General features: G+C 58.3%; 1 protein-coding gene across 1 annotated transcript in view; it reads left to right on the forward strand.

Moving 5' to 3' along the window:
- Positions 1–12,840, forward strand: part of COL11A2 (collagen type XI alpha 2 chain) — a 30,571-nt gene extending 17,731 nt beyond the window's left edge. The window contains exons 31-66 of the mRNA XM_052648115.1: positions 621–674; positions 971–1,024; positions 1,112–1,156; positions 1,244–1,297; positions 1,415–1,459; positions 1,587–1,640; positions 1,735–1,788; positions 1,997–2,050; positions 2,473–2,580; positions 2,724–2,813; positions 2,989–3,042; positions 3,228–3,335; positions 3,450–3,557; positions 3,698–3,751; positions 3,851–3,904; positions 4,051–4,158; positions 4,356–4,409; positions 4,607–4,660; positions 4,860–4,913; positions 5,167–5,220; positions 5,529–5,636; positions 5,996–6,049; positions 6,224–6,277; positions 6,373–6,426; positions 7,081–7,134; positions 7,372–7,479; positions 7,571–7,624; positions 7,755–7,808; positions 8,032–8,139; positions 8,274–8,327; positions 8,629–8,664; positions 8,851–8,904; positions 8,998–9,265; positions 10,052–10,164; positions 10,457–10,663; positions 12,700–12,840. Coding sequence (XP_052504075.1) covers positions 621–674; positions 971–1,024; positions 1,112–1,156; positions 1,244–1,297; positions 1,415–1,459; positions 1,587–1,640; positions 1,735–1,788; positions 1,997–2,050; positions 2,473–2,580; positions 2,724–2,813; positions 2,989–3,042; positions 3,228–3,335; positions 3,450–3,557; positions 3,698–3,751; positions 3,851–3,904; positions 4,051–4,158; positions 4,356–4,409; positions 4,607–4,660; positions 4,860–4,913; positions 5,167–5,220; positions 5,529–5,636; positions 5,996–6,049; positions 6,224–6,277; positions 6,373–6,426; positions 7,081–7,134; positions 7,372–7,479; positions 7,571–7,624; positions 7,755–7,808; positions 8,032–8,139; positions 8,274–8,327; positions 8,629–8,664; positions 8,851–8,904; positions 8,998–9,265; positions 10,052–10,164; positions 10,457–10,663; positions 12,700–12,840 — 2,835 coding nt within the window. The remainder of the gene's footprint in view (positions 1–620; positions 675–970; positions 1,025–1,111; positions 1,157–1,243; positions 1,298–1,414; positions 1,460–1,586; positions 1,641–1,734; positions 1,789–1,996; positions 2,051–2,472; positions 2,581–2,723; positions 2,814–2,988; positions 3,043–3,227; positions 3,336–3,449; positions 3,558–3,697; positions 3,752–3,850; positions 3,905–4,050; positions 4,159–4,355; positions 4,410–4,606; positions 4,661–4,859; positions 4,914–5,166; positions 5,221–5,528; positions 5,637–5,995; positions 6,050–6,223; positions 6,278–6,372; positions 6,427–7,080; positions 7,135–7,371; positions 7,480–7,570; positions 7,625–7,754; positions 7,809–8,031; positions 8,140–8,273; positions 8,328–8,628; positions 8,665–8,850; positions 8,905–8,997; positions 9,266–10,051; positions 10,165–10,456; positions 10,664–12,699) is intronic.
- The last annotated feature ends 10,548 nt before the right edge of the window (positions 12,841–23,388 follow it).

The following is a 23,388-nucleotide window of genomic DNA, read 5'->3' on the forward strand; positions in this document are numbered from 1 at the left end:
TGAGCTCTGCCATCTTCACGGCTAACCTGGCTACCGTGTCCTGTCAGCCCCACGGGGTGGGCACTACTACGGCCCTGAAGCACCAGGAGGTTTGGGGGCTTGTTCGTCACACAGCCAGTGCAGGGTAGAACCAGGGTTGGAGCCCCTGGAGTCAGGTGACCGGATCCCTGCTCCCCACATCCACTCTTCAGCAAGACAGGTCCTGAGGCCTGAGGGGGCAGGGCATGGGGGGCTGGTGGTGGGGGCTGCAGAGCTGAGCCTGCAGCAAGGCAGAGCGGGGGCTGCAAGAGGGCTGGTCTTGGAGGAGCGGTTGTGTGTGCTGGGGAGGAGGAAGCAGAGGTGCTGGGCAGGCAGGGGATCTCAGCGCCTGCAGGGCGTGAGCTGCTGATTTTAAGATACAGAGGAGACGAGATTCCAGCCCTGGAGTTTGGGTAACATCCACTCTCAGGAAGGAGAGTCCCCTTTTGTAAATGCCAGGCAGCCTGGGGTGGGGTTGGTGGGGGATGAGGGCGGTGGGGGTTGGGGGCACGCTAGATGTTTGCTGTTTGGGGGCTGGGTCTCCAGGATGGAGTGGGATCCGTGGTCCCACTTGCTCCTGATGGCCCCCTGTCTGTCCACAGGGCAAGCTGGGTGTTCCTGGTCTGCCTGGCTACCCCGGACGCCAGGGCCCTAAGGTGATTCGATGCCCCACTGAGCCCCTCCTCCTTCTCCCTTCCCGGACCTCTAATTGCGGGAAGCACAGACGGACAGAGCAGTGAGGGGACCCTAGACAGAATTTAGTCCACGCCCATTCTACAGATGGAGAAACGGAGGCCCAGAAAGTACCAGGGCTTGTCTAAGGCCACCAAGCTATTGGCAGAGCCCGAGTCTCCACCCGCTGCTTCCATCACCTCTCCTGATCCCCCTTGGCCTTTCCCCAGCCTGCCCTCTTCTTGACTTCTCGGTTTTCCCCCTTTTCCATCCTCACCAGGGGTCGCTGGGATTTCCGGGTTTTCCTGGAGCCAGTGGAGAGAAGGGAGCCCGGGTAAGCTGGGGAAGGGGGGGCTGTGGGGGGAGGGGTGGCTCTGGGGGGCTCAGGGCTGATGCGTTGTCTTCACTTTGCCCCCACCAGGGCCTGTCAGGGAAATCAGGGCCTCGGGGAGAGCGCGGCCCCACGGTGAGTGCAGCGGAAGAGGCTTGTGGCTCGGGAGCCCAAGGGGGTGCTCTGGGGGTCTTTCTGATAACTCCCCTGTCCTCTCTCTAGGGTCCGCGTGGTCAGCGGGGACCTCGAGGCGCCACCGGGAAGTCTGGAGCCAAGGTTGGTGGTCTCAGCGGGGCTCCGTCTCCCCTCCGCCCCGGCGCCCAGCTGCGTCCCCTTCTCTGACCTTGGAGTTGGCTAGAAGTCAGCCTCTCTTCCTCTCTGTCTCCCCCACAGGGAACCTCGGGCGGAGACGGCCCCCACGGGCCTCCCGGAGAGAGGGTGAGTGCGGTCGAGTCCCCTGCGCCCTGGCGCTGTCCAGGGGCCAGTGGTGCCGGCTCCCTCTCCACGGGGCAGGTCCCCTGCCCAGCCCGCTCCCCGTTCTCCTGACAACCAGCTCCGTCTCTAGGGTCTCCCTGGGCCTCAGGGCCCCAACGGATTTCCTGGCCCCAAAGGACCTCCGGTAAGCTGCCCTCTGACCTGCCTTGGCTCTGAGTGCCCCTCCTCCTCACCCCCTGCCCAGTCTAGAGCTCACCTGACCTCTGAACCCCTTCCAGGGCCCCCCCGGGAAGGACGGGCTGCCGGGACACCCAGGCCAGAGAGGAGAAGTGGTGAGTGGTGCCCCAGCGCCCACAGAGCGCCGCCACCCTGCCGTCCTGTCTGGAAGGCGCCCAAGGAAGGGTCTCCTGGGAGTGCCCCCCATCCCAATGCTGCTCAGACCGCAGCGAAGGACTCGGTGGTGACCCGGGAGCCTGGGGTCTGTGCCGTGTCCAGGCCAGACTGTGTGCTCTGACCCCCTCTCCTCTCTTTCTCTCTCAGGGCTTCCAAGGGAAGACCGGGCCCCCTGGCCCCCCAGGAGTGGTGGGACCCCAGGTACGCTTGCCCCCCACCCCCCGCAGAGACAAAGCATCCCAGACCCTGAGGGTTGGAACGTCTGCCTCTCTTCTCCCTTCTCCTGATCCCGGGCCCCTGACCCTGCTTTGCCTGCGGGGCCCCTGACGCTGCTTTGCCTGCGGGGCCCCTGGGACTGGGGTGCGTGGTGGGGGCTGGGTTTGGAGCAGGGATCCCAGAGTTCCATCTGTTTCCGGGACCAGTTCTCCTCTTCGTGCATCTTGGAGCAGAGGAAGGGCCCCGACAGGGACACCGGGCGGTGGGGGCACCCCACACCGGGGAAGGGGGGCCAGCGTGGAGGCCTAGGGGAACCCTGGGGCAGACAGGAAGGGGTCCTCGGGGCACCGCAAGGTGACCAGAGTGAGGCGGGGGCTGAGACTGGGGTCTGTCTGCCTGCTTCCCAGGGAGCCGCGGGGGAAACCGGGCCCATGGGGGAGCGAGGCCACCCAGGCCCCCCCGGCCCCCCTGGAGAGCAGGGACTGACTGGAACAGCTGGAAAAGAAGGCACGAAGGTCAGCAGAGGGCCCGGGAGGGGGCGCTGGGGAGAACGGGGTTCGGGTGCCTAAGGGGGCAGCCCGTTGGGGGTTTGAAGGGGCAAAGGTCTCTGCCCAACTGGGGAGCCTGGCAGTGGTTCATCACCTTCGTTTCCTTTTAGGGTGATCCCGGACCCCCTGGGGCCCCGGGGAAGGATGGTCCCGCTGGTCTGAGGGGCTTTCCAGGAGAGAGAGGCCTCCCTGGCACTGCTGTGAGTGTGACCCCGACCCGGATGCCCGTAACGAGGCCCCGCACCTCTTGGCACCCAGCGTCACCCCACGCCCACGTCCCAGCCCCCATCCTTCCCCGTGTGTCTCCTAAGCTCCCGGCCTGTGAGGTTCGCCTCTCCCATCTCACATCTGTTGTCCCCAATCTCTGGCTCACAGGGCGGGCCTGGTCTGAAGGGGAATGAAGGCCCGGCTGGTCCCCCTGGCCCTGCGGTGAGTCTGGGGCCCTTGGGGGGTGGTGGGAGAAAGGGTGCGGGGCAGCATCTGGATTCTGGTGGGGCTGCGGGACCTGGCAGAGGGATGCTGGGCTTTTCTCCTGGGAACCGTGGCTGGGTGTGCTCTGGTGTCAGGGGCTGTGGTCCCCCCTTTAGTGGGTCTGACGCTTGCTCCTGTCACAGGGATCCCCTGGTGAGCGAGGTTCGGCAGGATCTGGGGGACCCATTGGCCCCCCAGGGCGCCCGGGACCACAGGGTCCACCTGGAGCAGCGGGAGAGAAAGGGGTCCCGGTGAGTGCGGGGTCCCTGGGAAGCACTGCGGGGGGTCTGGGAGCTGCTGGGCCTCGAGGGGCCTCCAGGGTAACAGCATCTGTGGGTCACGATGCCTGCCTTCCTCTCCCACAGGGCGAGAAGGGCCCCATTGGTCCGACCGGCCGCGATGGGGTGCAGGGTCCCGTGGGGCTTCCCGGCCCTGCCGGGCCCCCGGGTGGGGCAGGAGAGGATGGAGACAAGGTGAGAGAGCCCCAGGCCCCGGACTCAGCTTCTGCGCGAGAGCTCGCTGGGCTGGGGGTGGCCCCCGGGCCCGTGGCTCCTTCTGCCCTCCTGCCCTCCTGCCCTCTGCTTCCTCTAACGTTCCCCTTGCCCTCCCCCAGGGCGAGGTGGGAGACCCTGGACAGAAGGGCGCCAAAGGCAACAAGGGGGAGCACGTGAGTGTTCATCCCTCTGACTTCTCTCTGCCCCTGAACCTCAGCCCCTCCGGGCCCCGCCCCTTGTCTTGGCATCTCTGACTCTGCTTTCTCCCCCAGGGCCCCCCTGGGCCCCCCGGACCCATTGGGCCTGTGGGGCAGCCTGGCGCTGCGGTGAGTGACCGGTGCTCTGATTCTGCCCTTGGAGTTGGGGGTGGGGATGGGGGGCTCTGGGCCTGCTGCCCAGTTCTGGGCAGGGCTAGAAAACCCCGGACCCAGGACGATCTCTGAGTCCTCGTCCCTGCCCTCCCCGACCTCAGGGGGCGGATGGGGAGCCTGGAGCTCGGGGTCCCCAGGGACATTTCGGAGCCAAAGGTGACGAAGGAACAAGAGGATTCAATGGACCCCCGGGACCCATTGGTCTGCAGGTGAGCTGGGGAGAGGAGGCAGGGACTGAGAGGTGGGGGGTTCACAGCGGGGCTGGTGTCTGCCCCAGACCCTCGCAAGCCCCTGCTTGGGAAGGAGGGCTGGGGGGTGGGGGTCTGGGGTCTGGGGGGAGGGGCCGGGGGAGGGCATGCTCCAGGTGGGTTGGTCACCTGGGTCTGTGTTGTGTACACCTGCGCAGGGTCTACCAGGCCCCTCGGGGGAGAAGGGAGAAACAGGAGACGTGGGCCCGATGGTGAGTGTGGCCCCCTTGACGGGGTGGGCCCCTCCTGACCCCAGCCTCACCTGCTAGTCCCTCCGGCTTCCAGCGCCCACCCTGCCCTGGCCCGCCGCCTCCCTCCGCGCCCGCTTCCCTGGCCCCGCCGCTCCGGGCATCCTTGGCTCGCCTTCTCTCACCTCCCGGCCCGTCTCTGGGCGTCTGCTTCTCTCCAGGGACCACCTGGCCCCCCAGGACCTCGAGGCCCAGCTGGACCCAACGGAGCGGATGTGAGTCCTCCGGCCCTGGTGTAGCCCGTGCCCTGCCTCCCTAGGCTGTAACCTCTGGTCTCGTCTCAGATGCCGAGAGACGCCGCTGGCCCCGGGAAGGCCTCCCGCCGTCTCGCGACTCACGGCGGTGACCTCAGGCCTCGTCCAGGCTCTGAGCCCACGGGGCAACCCCTCCCCTTTATTTCTGGTTCTCTTTCAGGGTCCACAAGGCCCCCCAGGAGGCGTTGGGAACTTGGGTCCCCCTGGAGAGAAGGTACTGGGAAAGGGTGCAGGGAGGGCCTTGGGGGGTGAGTTTCCGCCATTTCTGGTGGGGGCCTCAAAGGAGAGCGATGGGGACGGGGACGCCGGTGGTCCCATGCCAGGAGTCAGTGCTTTCACTGCCGCGGCCTGTGCTCAGTCGTCAGAGGAACTGTGCAGTGTGACCGAGAGACGGAGAGAAAGACGGGGAGTATCAGGATGTTGGAGGCGCGGGGGAATGAAGGCTCTTGACCCCCGTCTCCTTGCAGGGGGAGCCAGGAGAGTCAGGATCTCCGGGAGTCCAGGGCGAGCCCGGGGTCAAGGTGAGTGGTGGCTCTGGAGCTGGCTCCCCAAGCCCCTCCACACCCTCATTCCCACCCCCACCTTTTCTGTGACCTCCTGGAGCTGCAGCTCCCAGCCGTTCTCAGGGGGCCTGGTCCCTGGATCCGAGGGGGCTCCACCCCCCTTTCCTCGAAAGGAAGAGGGGCCCCGACTCCCTCCATGGGCTCGACTTCCATGTGCACCCTGACATCAGTGGGGGCGGGGGGATGAGGGGGAGGCTGAAGGCGTCTTGGAAGCCGGGGGCTGAATCCTCCTTTGGGACCATCTGTAACCTCCACCCATCCTTCAGGGTCCACGTGGGGAGCGCGGGGAGAAAGGAGAGACTGGGCAGGCGGGAGAGGCGGGACCACCGGGGCCTAAGGGCCCCACCGGCGACGACGGTCCCAAAGGGAACCCCGTGAGTTTGGGGAGGGGGCTTGGAGGAGGGCCCTGTGCGTGGAGACCTAGGAATGCATGAGGATCTTGGAGTGGGGGGGGGGGGCAAGAGTGTGGGGGACTTGTTGGGGGGATCAGGGTCTCCTGGGAGGGATTATGGAGTTTGGGATCCAGAGAGAAAATGAAACTTAACCTGAAAGCCTTGGAGGGCAGGCCGTGCATGAGGTGGGGAGAAGGGCTACTGGAGGCCCTCTTCCTAGGGCCGTGCGGGTGGGCATTGCCTGTAGAGAGAGAGCGTGCGCCCTGTACCAATGGGGGTCGTGTTGGCGCTGGGTGGGCTTAGGAGCTGTGACCCTGACCCTTGGATTCCCTCTGGATCAGGGTCCTGTTGGTTTTCCTGGTGACCCTGGCCCTCCTGGAGAAGTTGGCCCTCGGGTGAGTCTTACCCAGGGAGGGTGGGAGAGGAGGGTGGTCTGCTCTGGAGGCACTCTGCGTGGCAGGTGGGAACTGGGGGTGTGGGGGGCAGATGGAAGAATGGGAGGATTGGTGGGTTTGGGGGTGAGGTCAGCCAGGCCGGGGGCCCCCTCTGACAGTGCTGCGTCTCTGCAGGGCCAGGATGGTGCCAAGGGTGACCGTGGAGAGGACGGGGAGCCAGGACAGCCTGTGAGTAGCTGTGACCCCCCACCCGCAGGCCCAGTCCCCTGTGCTGTGCCCACACCCGAGGGGCTCCCTCACCACCACTCTCCCTCCCTCCACAGGGGTCCCCCGGTCCCACGGGGGAGAATGGACCTCCTGGACCACTTGGAAAGAGGGTAAGTGAGGTGGACCTTGCGGGCAGTCCTGGGGGAGGCTGGATGGCCGCTGGGGCGATGGGGGGCAGGATGTGGAGAGGCCTGGTGTCCCAGCTGTCCTTGGGGGAGGTGTGTGTGATCACGTGTGTTTGTGAGTGTGCTGTGCAGATTTGGGTATCTTTGCTCCTGTATGTCCTGTCTGATCTTGCCAGGGGTGGTGGTGTGTGTACCAACCAATCAGAATAGATGTGGGGGGAGATTTCCTGGTGGCCCAGTGGTTGCGGCTCTTTGATCCCACTGCAGAGGGCAGGCACAAGTTTGATCCTTGGTCTGGGGGTTAGGAGGAAAAGGGCTGGCAGGGGATGAACCCTTTGTTTACTGGTGGTATGTGGGCAAGAGGCTTTTCACCTAATGCACAGTATTTTGACAACTGGTACCGTTGTAGCAGCTCTCACATCGGTGAGTGAGCCTCTGTGATTGTGTCTGTGTGTGCGCAGGTGTCTGTGTGTGTACCGGGAGGATTGCTTTGGGAGGATGAGTCAGCCTCTGTGACTGTGTGTGTGAAGGTGTGCACACGCACAGGTGTGTGTGTGTGTACCAGGAGGATGCTCAGGGGTGGGAGGTGAGCCTGGCTGCTCATGGCTGCCTGCACCCCCTCCCCTCCTCCACCTGCAGGGACCTGCAGGCACACCTGGTCCTGAAGGGCGACAAGGAGAGAAGGGCGCCAAGGTGGGGAGAGCCTCCTGGATGCTGGGACGCCCATTGCACCGCCCCCCTCCCCGTCCTCACCCTCTGGTCCCCAGATGCCTCCCCCACGCCCCCTCCTCCAGGCGGCGTTCCCTGTCCTCCCTACCCCAGGGGTCTCGGGTTCGACCCCTCCCCTCTGTCTCACCCCACCCACCTTGGATCCGCTGCCCCTACCACACCGTCCTCTGCCATTCGGGACACTTCTTTGGTGTGTTTCAGGGGGACCCTGGCGCTGTGGGCGCCCCAGGGAAGACAGGCCCTGTGGGTCCTGCAGGCCCAGCAGGAAAGCCTGGTCCTGATGGCCTGAGAGGTCTCCCTGGCTCAGTGGTAAGTCGTGATGCAGAGGCTTGGCCGGGCTGGGAGGGGTGTGGTGCGGGGGACACGGCTCCTGATTCCTGCGGTCCCCTCAAATCTGCAGGGTCAGCAAGGCCGTCCCGGGGCCACAGGCCAGGCTGGGCCTCCAGGCCCTGTGGTGAGTGACTGTGGGTGGGGTGGGGTGGGGTGGGGTGGGGCCCCCGGGGCAGTGGGCATCCAGCCTTGGAGGAAGTTGGAGTGGTGGTCCCACCTCCCGCAGGAGAGAGTGACTTCCTGTCTCCCCACAGGGACCCCCGGGGCTACCTGGCCTCCGGGGCGACGCTGGGGCCAAGGGCGAGAAGGTGAGTGACCACGTGCAACTGGGAATCTCAGCCTCCTCCCTGAGGCCTGTGGGGACCCCACGTTCTCGGGGGTCCGTCCTCAGTCAGGGCTGTGGCAGCCCTGGGCTTCCCGCAGCCCGGCCTGAGTCCCTCCTGCCGTCTGTGCTCCGACCCCTGTGGTCCTCCTCCTCCCCATTTCGGGTCTCTTCTGTGGCTCCCCCTCACCACCTGTCCGCTTTTCCAGGGTCACCCAGGTCTCATTGGACTCATCGGCCCCCCTGGGGAGCAGGGGGAGAAGGGTGATCGCGGGCTTCCCGGTCCTCAGGGCTCCACAGGGCAAAAGGGAGAGACGGTGAGTGCGGGGCATGGTGCTGGGAGGTCTGGGCAGATGGAGGTTGGGGATTCAGGGGGCGTGCTGCGGGCGGGGTGGCGGTGGGCGGTGGGGCTTTGAGGAGGACGCAGCTGAACCAGGCCCCCCCTTCCTAGGGCATTCCGGGAGCATCTGGCCCCATTGGTCCTGGAGGGCCCCCCGGCCTCCCTGTGAGTATCCCATCTGTTCCTCCCCTCAATCCTCTAAACCCCGCGGCCCCCATAATCCCCCCTGGTTTCCACGGCAACCGCCAGCCTAACACGCAGAGGCCCCCATGTCCCCCATATGTTCCTGCACCTGCAGAGTTTCCAACCTGTCCTTCCAGCGCCTCCCCAGTGTCCCCTTGTCTCCCCCGCCTGCCTCTCCTGGGTGGCCCCAGGGTCCTGTGGACTCGTGACCTCACCTCTGCAGTTCTCCATGTCCCGACCCTCCCTTGTGGTGACCGCCTCTTTCTCGATCCTCATTTCACAGGGACCTGCTGGGCCCAAAGGAGCCAAAGGAGCCACAGTGAGTGACCCCAGCAGCTCTGACCGCCCCCTCGGCGCACACACAGCTGAACTTGACACTGTCTCTCCAGGACGGACATCCCACCCATCCCCCCATCCCCAGGCCCTGACCGATTTCATCCTCTGCAACCTTAATCGCCTACTTGACCTCTTGACCCCTCCATGACCTCATTGCCTCCTTTTTCAGGGCCCTGCCGGACCTAAGGGAGAGAAGGGCGCCCAGGGCCCTCCGGGACACCCGGTGAGTCACGAGGCAGGGCCCGCGTCTCTGTTGGCCTGCTCTGTCTGGGTGTTTCTCTGCATCTCCCTCACCCTGACCTCGTCTCTCACCCAGGGGCCCCCGGGAGAGGTGATCCAGCCCCTGCCCATCCAGATGCCCAAGAAGACGCGGCGCTCGGTGGATGGGAGCCGCCTGATGCAGGAAGATGAAGCTGTGCCGACTGGGGGTGCCCCGGGCAGTCCTGGGGGACTGGAGGAGATCTTTGGCTCCCTGGACTCCCTGCGGGAGGAGATCGAGCAAATGAGGCGGCCCACGGGGACCCAGGACAGCCCTGCTCGCACCTGCCAGGACCTGAAGCTCTGCCACCCGGAGCTGCCCGATGGTCAGTGCCAGCCTCAGGAGCTCAGCTTGTGAACCACAGCGCCGATGTGAACAAGCAGGATGGATGTCGAGGAGGCCTGGGGAAGCTGTCGGGGTGGGGATGAGGCCAGCGGGGGGCAGCTTGGGCGGCAGCTCTTACCAACCAGATCAGAAGCATTTCAGTATTAGCAACTGGTGTGATGGCTCAGTGGGTAAAGAATCTGCCTGCAAGGCAGGCGATACAAGAGACACAGGCTTGATCCCTGGGTCAGGGAGATCCCCTGGAGGAAGAAATGGCAGCCCACTCCAGTATTCTCGCCTGGAAAATTTCACAGACAGAGGAACCTGGCAGGCCACAGTCCACGGGGTCACAGAATCAGACACGACTGAGTGCACGCGCACACACACACACACTCTCTCTCTCTCTCCCCCCCTTCCCGGGGTCATCAGCTCACCATCTGCCCAATGTCTACAGGAATAGATAAACATACACCCGTGGAACATGCTGGCATTCACACACACAGACACGTGTGCAAGCCTGTGGCCACACATGGTGCCAGAGTGCGGATGTCAGCGCTCCTGCCAACCCCAGCCGCCAGCCTGGGGTGCTGCCCGGGGGAGGGGTGGCAGCGGCGGGAAGGGGCGTAAAGTGAGGAGGGAGACTGAAGTGGGGCCGGCTATGCTCTGGGGGCCTGGGGGTGGAACAGAGGCCTGGGGGCGGCCGGTGGGAGCCGCAGGGGGACCTGTGGGGCAGAGCCCTCTTGGGTACAAGGCCCAGGTGCCCTGACCGCCCCTCCTCGCTTGACAGGAGAGTACTGGGTCGACCCCAACCAGGGCTGTGCTCGGGATGCCTTCCGGGTTTTCTGCAACTTTACGGCTGGAGGGGAAACCTGTGTGACTCCCAGGGACGATGTCACGCAGGTGAGAGCTGGCCCCTGGCCGCCCTGACCCTGTGCAGTCCCCCTCTGGGCCTAGAGGCTCCCGGGTTTCTGACGTCCCCTGGCCTTTGACCTCGTGGAGCCGGCTGACGCTTCTGTTCTTTCTCAGCAGTCTCCTGCTGCTAACTTCGTCTCCTGCCCCTGACCACCTGCGCAAACGTTTGCCCTGTTTGATCCCTGCTCCCCATGTCTCTCCCGGCCCTTCCCTGTTCACTCCGCTCTCGTGACCCTGGCCCCGGCCCTGCCTGTGACTGTAGCCCCCCGCTCTCCCCTAGTTCTCCTACGTGGACTCCGAGGGCGCCCCGGTGGGCGTGGTGCAGCTCACCTTCCTGCGGCTGCTCAGCGTCTCAGCCCGCCAGAACATCTCCTACCCGTGCTCTGGGGAGGCCCAGGACGGCCCCCTGAAGCTCCGTGGGGCCAATGAGGACGAGCTGAGCCCGGAGACCAGCCCCTACGTCAAGCAGATCCGGGACGGCTGCCAGGTGGGCACCAGGGAGAGCTGGGTGGGGGCAGGCCCTGGACTCAGGCTGGAGGAGGCAGGAAGACCCCCGGGCAGGGGCGCTGGGCTGAGCAGGAGGAAGCCTGCTTCTGGTGTCGGGAAGGGCAGGAAGGCTGGATGGTGGAGGACGGGTCCACTCAAAGCCCGGCATGCAGGCTCATAAGCATATTTACATGGGTTCCCCTTTGCACACACGGGGCTGTTAACACTGCTCGCTCCCCAGGGAGGACACACACACACACACACACACACACACACACACACACCCCCCCACACCCACACCCACACCCACACACCCACCCACCCACACACCCACCCCCCCCACACACCCCCACACCCACACCCCCAAACCCACCCACCCACACACACACACACACACACCCACACACCCACACACACCCACACCCACACCCACACCCCCACCCACACACACACCCACCCACACACACACCCACACCCACACCCACACACCCACCCACCCACACACCCATCCACACACACACCCACCCACCCACCCACCCACCCCCACACACACACACACCCACCCCACCCACCCACACACACACACCCACACCCACCCACCCCACCCACCCACACACCCCACCCACCCACACACCCACACCCACACCCACACCCACACACACACCCACCCACCCCCCCACCCACATACCCACACCCACACCCACCCACACACCCACCCACACACACACCCACACCCACACAAACACCCACCCACCCCCCCACCCACATACCCACACCCACACACACCCACACACACACCCACACCCACACCCACACCCACCCACCCCCCCACCCACATACCCACACCCACACCCACCCACACACCCACCCCCACACACACACACCCCCCCACACACACACCCCCACACCGACACCCACACACCCACCCCCACACACACCCCCACACCCACCCACACCCACCCACACCCACCCACACACCCACCCACCCCACCCACCCACGCACACCCACACACACACACCCACCCACCCCACCCACCCACACACCCACACCCACACCCACCCACACCCACCCACCCACACACCCACACCCACACACCCACGCACACCCACACCCACACCCACACACCCACACCCACACCCACACACCCACACACCCACCCACCCACACACCCACCCCCACACACACACACCCCCACACCCACACCCCCACACCCACCCACCCACCCACCCACACACACCCACACACACACACACACCCACCCACACACCCACACACACCCACACCCCCACCCACACCCCCACCCCCACCCACACACACACCCACCCACACACACACCCACACCCACACCCACACCCACACCCACACACCCACCCACCCCCACACCCATCCACACACACACACACACACACACCCACACACCCACACACACACCCACACCCACACACACACCCACTCACCCCCCCACCCACATACCCACACCCACCCCCACACACACACACCCCCCCACACACACACCCCCACACCGACACCCACACACCCACCCCCACACACACCCCCACACACACCCACCCACCCACCCACACACCCACCCCCACACACACACACCCCCACACCCACACCCACACACCCACCCACCCCCACACCGACCCCCACATACACACACACCCCCACCCCCACACACCCACCCCCCCACACACACACACCCACACACACACACCCACCCCCCCACCCACACACCCACCCCCCCCACCCACACACCCACACCCACACCCACCCACACCCACCCACCCACCCACCCACACCCACACCCACACACACACACACACACACACACAGCTTTCCCAGTCCTGGCTCTCTGGAAGAAACTTTAGATAGGAAATTTAGCACAGTTTGAACTTGTGAAGCAGATGAGGGGATCAGCGTCTCACGGTGCTCAAAGGAGCGGGCATCTGGGCCTGCGGTTGGGTGGCCCAAGGCTCCCGCGTGCCTTTCCCACACTCACTCCTCTTGCTCTTGTGTCTCTCCCCCTCCTCAAGACCCAGCAAGGCCGGACGGTGCTGGAGGTTCGCACGCCTGTGCTGGAGCAGCTGCCGGTGCTGGACGCCTCCTTCTCAGACCTGGGGGCCCCTCCGAGGCGGGGCGGGGTGCTGCTGGGGCCTGTCTGCTTCATGGGCTAGGACCTTCTCCTCCGTCTGACCCTGTCCGTCGACGCCAGGCCCACCTGGAGTCCCACAGCATCGGCTCTGTGCCACCTCAAAGGAGGGCTTCTCGCCATCTATGGGGCCTCCGGCCAGGGCACTGAGAGTCCCCCGTCACGGGCAAAGCAGGGGAGGGGGGGCCCTGGGGCCTCGCGGCGCCCCTCCCCCTGGGCCCGCCCCCTCCCCCTGGGCCCTGCTCAACAGCTGAGACCCTTATTTAAAATTTACCTCCCAGTGACCCCAAACACGTGGAAGAGAAGAGAAAGGACACTGTGTATTTTGTATTTAAAAGTAATTATATTAATTATTTAAAGCATGGAAAGCAAAATGACAAAAAAGATAAAGAGAGAAATCCCAACAAAAATCAGCGGACTTTGGAGACGGGCTCTCCAGGGGCGAGCCCCAGCACCCTCCTCCTCGCCTCAGGGCTTTCCTCAGTGACTGTGCGGGGCTGGGGGCCGACCCCTGCCTCCCTCACACCCACCCACAGCACCCACTGTGAACGCTGGAATACACGGTCTCCTTTGTCTCAGGGCTCTGCCTCTCTCTGCCCAGGTGGGGCTTGCTCATCTCCACCTACTGGCTGTTTGGCTCCCTGACCTGCCTGCCTGCTGTCTTTCACTCAGTCTGGGGTCTTGCAGGAACGCCTGTTACTTGGGGACCTGGCTACTCCCCCAGGGGAGACGTGGAATAGTGAGGGGCGTGTGCAGGGCCAGTGGTCAGCAGACGGTTGAAATATTGAGATTCTTCCACATTAGTTGGGAAACCACGGTGGCCCTGAGTCCCTTGAGTATCCCACGGACATCCTGGCCAACCCCATCCTTGCCCTGGATGCCCCACCCTCCCTGACCCTTCAGTTATCGTGTGATCTGGATGGAAGGGACTCCCAGGACCTCGTCCAGCACTAAGACCTGAGTCCACTCTGACTGGTGGTTAAAAAATGTGATTGTCTCCTCCTGGGGTGTGTGTGCCTGCTGCTTGTGTTGTTATTTCAATCCTCACCGGACCCCCCTCCCACCATCCCCCTGACTCCTGGCTGAGCTGTTACCAGAAATGGATGGCTTAATCCGTTTCCTGGAGGACTTGTCCTGTTGAGGTGCTAGGGTGCAGAGAGAGTTCATAACAGACACTGAGCGGTTCAGGGTGAGGGCGCCTGACCCTCCCTGGTTTTAACTGACACCCCTTCCAGACCTTTAGGGCCCTCGAGGCTGGAAGGGGCCTTAGATGCCTGGTCTGAGCTCCCTGCGAAAGAGGAGACCGAGGCTGACTTTCACGACGGCGTTTACTGCCCCTGCCTTTGGTGCAGGCTTGCCTGCCCCGTCATCATAGCCAGGGCTGCGGCAGGGGCTCCCCAGGCTCTTGGGTATCAGCGTCCACACTCCTCCAAGTTTCCTGACGCGGCAAGATGCACAGGGCTCTGCCGGAGTCTCCTCCGACTCCGGGGCGTCCCCCAGCGCCCTCCCCCCTATCCCGGGGCTTGTTCAGCAGCTCCGAGCCTTCCGGGCCAGGTGTCCCCTCTGCTCAGGGCTGGCCGCACCGCTGGGCATCGCTGGCGGCTCCCGGGATGCGCATCCCGCCTCCCGCGCGTCTGGGCAGGAGAGACGAATGCTTCTTCCGGGGCCTCCGGGTCGCGAGGCCGCTTTCCTCGCCGGACGCCCGGCTGCGGGCGCGGGAGGGGCACGCGTGTACGAGCGTCTGCACATGTGTGTGCACGTGTGTGCGCGTCCTGGCTTCGGGTCCGCAGACCCCAGGGAGCCAGCGGGAGAGGGGCCGCCTTGCACCCCCGAGCTGGAGTCCCAGGAGGTAGCGCCCTCTCCCCTCCTTCCGGGGATCCCCGACACGGCCCGGATCCCTGAAACCCTGCAGTGCCGGAGCTGACTCGGTCTCAGCCCCAGGGCGCCCCCCATGCGGAAGCCCAGCCTTGCCGCGGCGGCGGGCGCTCGGGAAAACCGGGCGCAGGTGTAGACCCCTTTCGGCGCGGGCGCCCTGGAGGCGCGCGTCTCTGCTTCCGCTGCCCCCTGGTGCCGGCGCCCAGGGCGCCCCCGGTTAATGCGCAAGCGCAGCCCCGAAAACATCCCTGCCCGCTGCCCCTCCGGAGTCACCAGGGGAGCCCTCACTCCCACAGCACGAGGGCGGAAGCCCTTGAACGTCGTCTGTCTGGGGTCAGGCGATGGATGTGGGTTCTGGGATCACCCACGCCCTCGTCTCCATCTCAACGGCTTCAGACACCCTTCTTCCCCCGCCCCCACCCCCCGAACCCCAGGCTGAAGAGGCGATCAGACTTAAATAGACACTCCCCACGCTGCCCGCCCGCACCCACTCCCAGCCAAGCCGGGGCCAGAGCCGAGGTTTCTCCAGAGCTTTCTCTGCAGCTGGAGCCAAACCGCAGAGGTCGCCCTCGGAGCACAAAGGGGAGTGTCCCCAAAGGTCACTTTTGGTCAGATGCTCTGAGCTCAGAGGGCTTTTCTCGAGGAAACAAAGCTATGCATTTACTCCAATAACATTTATTCACGGCGGTTAGGTCCCCAAGCCAATCCACAAAAGCCTATTTTCACTAGTATGCCAAGCAACCCGTATAACAGTTTTATGAGCGATTCCGTGCCAAGCTGCAGGCGAGGACGCCAGGACCACAGCCCCCTGCTCGCGGTGGGGCTTCTCCTGCCCCTGCAGCAAGCTGGGGCCTGGCTCTAAAGAAGGATGAGGGGAGTTCAAGGGCAGAGTTCAGAGGTGGAAGTTTCGGGGTGGGGCTGGGCGTGGGTGGGGCAAGTGTCCCCGCATCTGGACATGTGGGATCTGGCGGCACCTCCAGTGGCTTGTGGGCAGTGGAGGCTTCTAGATGGGGTGGTGAGGTGATATATGGAGGGAAACAGAACCTGGGGAGTGAATTTGGGTTTGGTGGAGTCAGAACGTAAATTCTTGTAGGAGGGCCTGGGTTCTGAAATGTCTTGGCTGCCTCTCAAAAGGGTTTAACTTGAACCTAACAAGGAAGAGGAAGTCACTGATGGCCTTTGGAACAGTACGTGCTTTGATGGAGTTGTCTGCAGGCAACTCCCCTCATCCCCCAGGTTGGAGAAGGGTGTGAGGGGTCCAGACACAGGCACACAGCCAACAACAGGTTGGCAGGCTTAGGAGGGGCGGGCTTGAAGTAGGGAAGTCAGTAAGACTACAGTATGAATGCTGTGGGTGGGTCCTCTAGTCTGCCGCACTTTGGACTGCTTCTTAGCCTTAAGCTGATATTTGTGGCGTCTGTGAAAGTGAAAGTCGCTCAGTCGTGTCCAACTCTGTGACCTCATGGACTATACAGTCCATGGAATTCTCCAGGCCAGAATACTGGAGTGGGCAGCCTTCCCCTTCTCCAGGGGATCTTCCCAACGGGTATCGAACCCAGGTCTCCCACATTGCAGGCAGATTCTTTACTACCAGCTGATCCACAGGGAAGCTCAAGAACAGTGGAGTGGGCAGCCTACCCCTTCTCCAGGGGATCTTCCCAACCCAGGAATTGAACTGGGGTCTCCTGCATTGCAGGCAGATTCTTTACCAACTGAGCTACCAGGGGCTTATGGTCTAAAAACAATCTGTAAAATTTGGACCACTTAGATAACTGTACTTGGGAGCATACCTATCCCAGAAGGCTGTGGGCTCCATGTCTCTGCTCTGCTTGGTCATCAAGTCAACGAGAGGTGGCGTCACTGGGCGAGTTTCTTTGGCGAGTATAACACATGTTTTGGTGATAGCTGTTGTGCTTTTGTTAATATCACTGTCAAACATGACATTAGGCAAAAAAAGCTGCATTAGCACTTCCCTGGTGGTCCAGAGGTTAAGAATCTACCTTCCGATGCAAGGGACACCAGTTCAATCTCTGGCCCAGGAAGATCCCACATGCTGTGGAGCAACTAAGCCCATGCGCCACAACTACTGAGCCCAGTGCTGCCACTACTGAGCCCAGTGCTGCCACTACTGAGCCCAGTGCTGTAACTACTGAGCCCAGTGCTGCCACTACTGAGCCCAGTGCTGCCACTACTGAAGCCCTGCACTGAGGGCTGGTGCTCCGCAACAAGAGAAGCCCCCTAGCTGCAAGGAGAGGAAGCCCATGGGCAGCAACAAAGACCCCCCACAGCCAAAACAAACAGCTGAATGAAAGAAAAGCTGCCTTAGACATGCCTGACACCACTTAGCGGTAGAAATAACGAGTTCCACCTGTTATGTTTTTAAAGATTGATTTTATGCTTTGACGATACTAAGTCTCCTATTTGGCAGATGAGGATGCAACATGGAATACTGGAAAGCCTAACAGTTGCTGAATGGTCTTATTGATTTATTACCACAAAGAAATCTACACCAGGTCCTTTCTGAAATCCTTTGAGATGGCACCAAGCTCAATAGATGCGCACAGACCCACACAACAGCATCTGAGATTCACTCCCCATCCGGCCAGCTGCAGTTTCAGGGCTCACAGACCCTCCCTTGCTCTTTACTGACAAGCACCGTGGAGGGTGTCATGCTGACAAGGCACCAAGTGAGGTGTGATTACCGCGCAGATAAGCTGCTGAGACAGACGTTCGTCAGGGTTCTGCCTTGGGACTGTATCTGATTATTGGGGGTAATACATACATCGAGAGCTCCGTTTTATATTTCCATGAGTTATTCTTGTTATGTTTTCATTGTGAACCAGAGATGCTGGATATATTGGTTCGGATTGACTGAGCTGTGAGAAGCAGCAAACTCTGAGAACAATTGCGGTTTCACTAAGACAAACTTTTATTTCTCTTTTGCGTTGAAACCCAGAGCTGATATGGTATTTAACTGTGTCAGAGATTCAGACTTTTCCCATCTTGTTGCAGTAGCCTCAACATGGTTCTTACCTCTCAGGTCCAATATGACTGCTGGAGTTCCAGCTTTCATGTTTGCCTTCCATCAATAGGAAAGAGGAAGCAGAAAGAAGGATCCAAGACCACCTTCTAGAAGCTGCACACAGCAGTTCTGCTTACAATGCGTTGGCCGGAGCTCACACGTGGCCACAGGTCATGGAAAGGAGGATGGAAAACTAGGACTCATTCTCGAAGTCTATGAGCCCAAATAAAATGGAAATTTCTATCAGGGAATTGTGGTTTAAAGATACGGGGGCAGCACAACTCTCTGCATGCCGTGTCTCTAAATAATTTCTTGAGAAAATCTAGAAAGGGAGAACTGTGAGGTGGCTACTTTTACCAGTGAAGCAGTCTCACAATTACATCTATGTAGAATCTAGAAAAATGGTACAGGTGATCTTATTTGCAAAAGAGAAATAGAGACACAGACATAGAGAACAAACATATAGACGCTAAGGGGGCAAAGGGAGGGGTGGGACGACCCGGGAGACTGGGATGGACGTACGCATATACTATTGATACTATGGATAAAATAGGTGAGTATTGAGGACCTCCTGTGGAGCACAGGGAACTCTACTCTGTGCTTTGCGGTGACCTAAATGGGAAGGAAATCCAAAATATAGCTGTTTCGCTTTGTTGTAGAGACTAGCACAACATTGTAAAACAACTATACACTCATAAAATTTAATTCAAAAATAAAGAATTTTAAAAAAGCAGTCCCTCAACTTCCTTAAAAATCAACTGTTTAATAGTTAACTTTTGCCTCCTTGGGAGGGGGTTCCAATGTAACCTACCCATGAGTGGTGGCCTAAAAACCAACAGCTTTAGGCGATGCATTAAGCAGAAATTTAAATATAAATAGGCTATTCATCCTGTTTTGCTGGCAAATCTCCCTCTAGGGATTGCTCACAGTTCTGCAGGCGCGTGTCACACTTTCTCTGCGACTCCGCCTTGAGTTATCTCTACTGGTGTGCTTGCCTCTGAGTGTCCGAGAAGGTCATTGACTTTGTTGGAGTACCAGTGGAATAGCTATAATATGTATCATCTCAAGATGATTGATTTTTAATTTATTTATGTTTATTTCTGGCTGTGCTGGGCCTTCGCTGCTCTAGAGCACAGGCTCCGTAGTGGTGGTGCATGGGCGCAGTCGCCCCGTGGCATCTTCCTGGAGTAGGGATCGAACCCGTGTCCCCTCTATTGGTAGGCTGACAATGTGCCACCAGGGAACTCCTCAAGATGATTTCAATCAGAAATGGCAGCCAAACCGAATTTTCAGAGACCGGTGCCGCACAGTTACGTATTCAGCACCCAGTCCTTAAACTCCAGTGGTCTGTACACCTGTTTGGCTGCCCACTAGACCCTTCTTTGATGACAGATGCATTCTACATCTGTGCAATCCAGTACGGGGGCCACTAGCCACATGTGGCTATCAAGCACTTGAAAGAACAGGTTAGTGCACCCAAAGAGCTTTATTTTTAGTTTTATTAAATTTTAATTAATCTCAATGGCCGCATGTAGCTAGAGGCTACCATAATCAGACAGCGTAGCCCTAAGGCATCTTACTGTTTGAAGACCCATATCAGCACTGAAACATGTGTGACCAGTGCAAGTTCGATGCATGAAGCAGGGCACTCAAAGCCGGTGCACTGGGACAACCCAGAGGGGAGGGGTGGGGAGGGAGGTGGGGGGGAGTTCGGGATGGGGTGGGGGGGGACACATGGAGACCCGTGGATGATTCATGTCAGTGCATGGCAAAACCACCACAACATTGTAATTAGCCTCCAATTCACATAAATAAATTAATTTTTAAAAATCCACATGAATTTGGATCCATTCTTAGTAATACGATGAAGAGATCGCAGTTTAATACAGATGTGTGAGATTCAGATTTCAGAATTCAAACAGGCCAATTAATTTCTGCTCTTCTTTCGGGGGGTAGGGAATTTCAAGGGCCTGATCTTAGGCAAAATTTTCTTCCCCCCAAATTTACTGAAAATTTTGTGGTTTTATGGTTCATTCTCTTTTCATAATAAAATCAATATGGGAAGACAGAGTTTTGGGGTGCAGTTTTTTTTTAAAAAAAAAACAGGTTTACTGAGATATTGTTTATGTATAATCATTTCATCCTTTTTAACTATCCTGTCCTGTGAGTTTTGACAAGGATATCCATTGTGTAATCGTCACCTCTATCAAAATAAAGGCTATCACATAATTGTTTTCAAGTCACCCCTGGTTAATGTGTCGTAAATTTAATGAACAGTTTTAATCCTTGCACTGGGTTTAGGTCATCTCTTTAACTTCTGCTTTATTGGATTGAGCCTCAGGGTGAAAATATCTACTGTGGTCCTATAGTGAATGTGATTCGCTGGGGCAGTCAAGGGAAAATAACCTGGTGGTGGGCATAGTTCATCGGTTTCAAGAAGAGTATCAGCCAGATGAGTGCCTACATGCTAATCAAGGATTGATTTAGAGAGATCTTTCACTAAGGAAATAATACCAGGTACGGTGCTAACCACATTTCATTCACTATGAGTGAAATATTTGAAAAGTACTTAGGGACTTCCCTGGTGGTCCAGGCTAAGATTTTAAATTCCCAATAGACGGGGCCTGGGTTCGAGCCCTAGTCCGGGAACAAGATCCCATATGCTCCAGCTGAAGATCCTGCATGCTATTGGGAAGATCCCTTGGAAGAGGAAATGGCAACCCACTCCAGTATTCTGGCCTGGAAAATCCCATGGACAGAGGAGCCTGGTGGGCTGTGTAGGGTCCATGGGCTCGGAAAGAGTTGGACATGACTAAGTGACCGAGCATGCACGCTGCAACTAAGACCTGGCAGAGCCAAGTAAATGAATAAAATAAATATGTTTCAAAAAGTACTTAACAGTCTTTGGCATCTAGCAAGCACGATTTACGAATTACTTATTTAGAAGAGAATTTGCTATTATTCTTTAAAAAAATGTGATAGTTGATTTATATTATTGTGTTTATTTCAACTGTACAAAAAAGTGACTCAGTTATATATATATTTCAGATTAAATTGTATTATAGATTATTACAAGATATTGAATATAACTCCATGACCTATACAGTAAATCCCTCTTGCTTATCGACTTTATGAATAGTAGTTTGTATCTGTTAATTCCCTTCTCCTAATTTGTCCCTTCCTCCCCCTCCCCTTTGGGAACCATAAATTTGTTTTTGTGTCTGTGGGTCTGTTTTGCATACAGATTCATCTATGTTATTTTTCGTTTCCACATAGAAGTGTGTGTCTTTCTCTGACATCACTAGGCATAATATTCTCTAAGTCCATCCATGTTGCTGAAAATGGCAATATTTCATTCTTTTTTATTTTTTAATTAAAATTTTTTTCACTTTCTAAGCATTTAAAATTGAAGTATAGTTGGTTTACAGTGTTGTGTTAATTTCTACAGTACAGTACAGTGACTCAGTTATTACATATATATACATAATTTTTATATTCTGTTCCATTATAGTTTTTTCCAGGATATTAAATATAGTTCCATGTGCCATAAAATAGGACCTTGTTGTCCAACAATTCATTCTTTTTTTCTTATCACTGAGTAATATTAATAATTGGGCTTCCCAGGTGGCTCAATGGTAAAGAATCTGCCTGCCAGTGCAGAAGATCCCTGGGAAAGGGAAGATCCCCTGGAGGAGGGCATGGCAACCCACTCCAGTGTTCTTGCCTGGAGAATCCCATGGACAGAGGAGCCTGGCTGGCTACAGTCCATGGGGTCACAAAAGAGTCAGACACGACTTAGCAACTAAACAACAATATTAAGAATTAGCTATTGCTGGAGACGCTCACAGAAAAGTCTGGGTCAGTCTCTTGTGGGGTCACTGCTCCTTTCTCTGGGGTCCTGGTGCACACAAGTTTCTGTTTGTACCCTCGAAGAGTCTATTTCCCAGTCCTATGTAAATTCTGGCAGCTCTATGGTGGGGTTAATGGCGACCTCCTCCTAGAGGGCTTATGCCATACCCAGGTCTGCTGGACCCAGAGCCCCTGCCCCTGCGGCAGGCCACTGCTGACCCGAACCTCCACAGGAGATGCTCAAACACAGCCTGTCTCAGTCTCTGTGGGGTCCCTGGGTCCTGGTACCAGACCACCTGACCTGCCTTGTGAGAAATCTGTATGCAGGTCAGGAAGCAACAGTTAGAACTGGACATGGAACAACAGACTGGTTCCAAATAGGAAAAGGAGTACGTCAAGGCTGTATATTGTCACCCTGCTTATTTAACTTCTATGCAGAGTACTTCATGAGAAACGCTGGGCTGGAAGAAGCACAAGCTGGAATCAAGATTGCTGGGAGAAATATCAATAACCTCAGATATGCAGATGACACCACCCTTATGGCAGAAAGTGAAGAGGAACTAAAAAGCCTCTTGATGAAAGAGAAAGAGGAGAGTGAAAAAGTTGGCTTAAAGCTCAGCATTCAGAAAACGAAGATCATGGCATTTGGCCCCATCATTTCATAGCAAATAGATGGGGAAACAGTGGAAACAGTGTCAGACTTTATTTTTGGGGCTCCAAAATCACTGCAGATGGTGACTGCAGCCATGAAATTGAAAGACGTTTATTCCTTGGAAGAAAAGTTATGACCAACCTAGACAGCATATTCAAAAGCAGAGACATTACTTTGCTAACAAAGGTCTGTCTAGTCAAGGCTATGGTTTTTCCAGTAGTCATGTATGGATGTGAGAGTTGGACTGTGAAGAAAGCTGAGTGCCAAATTGATGCTTTTGAACTGTGGTATTGAAGAAGACTCTTGAGAGTCCCTTGGACTGCAAGGAGATCCAACCAGTCAATTCTAAAGGAAATCAGTCCTGAGTGTTCATTGGAGGGACTGATGTTGAAGCTGAAACTCCAATACTTTGGCCACCTGATGTGAAGAACTGACTCATTTGAAAGGACCCTGATGATGGGAAAGATTGAAGGTGGGAGGAGAAGGGGACGACAGAGGATGAGATGGTTGGATGGCATCACCAACTCAGTGGACATGGGTTTGGGTGGACTCTGGGAGTTGGTGATGGACAGGGAGGCCTGGCGTGCTGCAGTCCATGGGGTCGCAGAGTCAGGCACGACTGAGCGACTGAACTGAACTGACTGCTGGAGAAGGATAAATTGGGTGATTGGGATTGACATATACACACTACTGTAATAAAATAGATGACTAATAGCAACATATTGTATAGTACCGGAAACTTTACTCAAGACTCTGAAATAGGCTGCATGGGAAAAGAATCTAAAAAGGAAAAAAATGGATATATGTATATGTATAACTGACTCACTTCACTGTAAACCTGAAACTCACTCTGGCATGGAATTCTCCAGGCCAGAATACTGGAGTGGGTAGCCTTTCCCTTCTCCAGGGGATCTTCCCAACCCAGGGATCGAACCTGGGTCTCCTGCATTGTGGGCAGATTCTTTACCAGCTGAGCCACAAGGGAAGCCCAAGAATATCGGAGTGCCAGGGACGGCGCAGCCTGGTGGGCTGCTGTCTATGGGGTCGCACAGAGTCGGACACGACTGAAGCGACTTAGCAGCAGCAGCAGCAGCAGCAGCCTATCCCTTCTCCAGCAGATCTGCCCCACCCAGGAATCGAACTGGGGTCTCCTGCATTGAAGGTGGTTTCTTTAC

The sequence above is a fragment of the Budorcas taxicolor genome, chromosome 11 (genome assembly GCF_023091745.1).
Source record: "Budorcas taxicolor isolate Tak-1 chromosome 11, Takin1.1, whole genome shotgun sequence".
NCBI lineage: Eukaryota > Metazoa > Chordata > Mammalia > Artiodactyla > Bovidae > Budorcas > Budorcas taxicolor.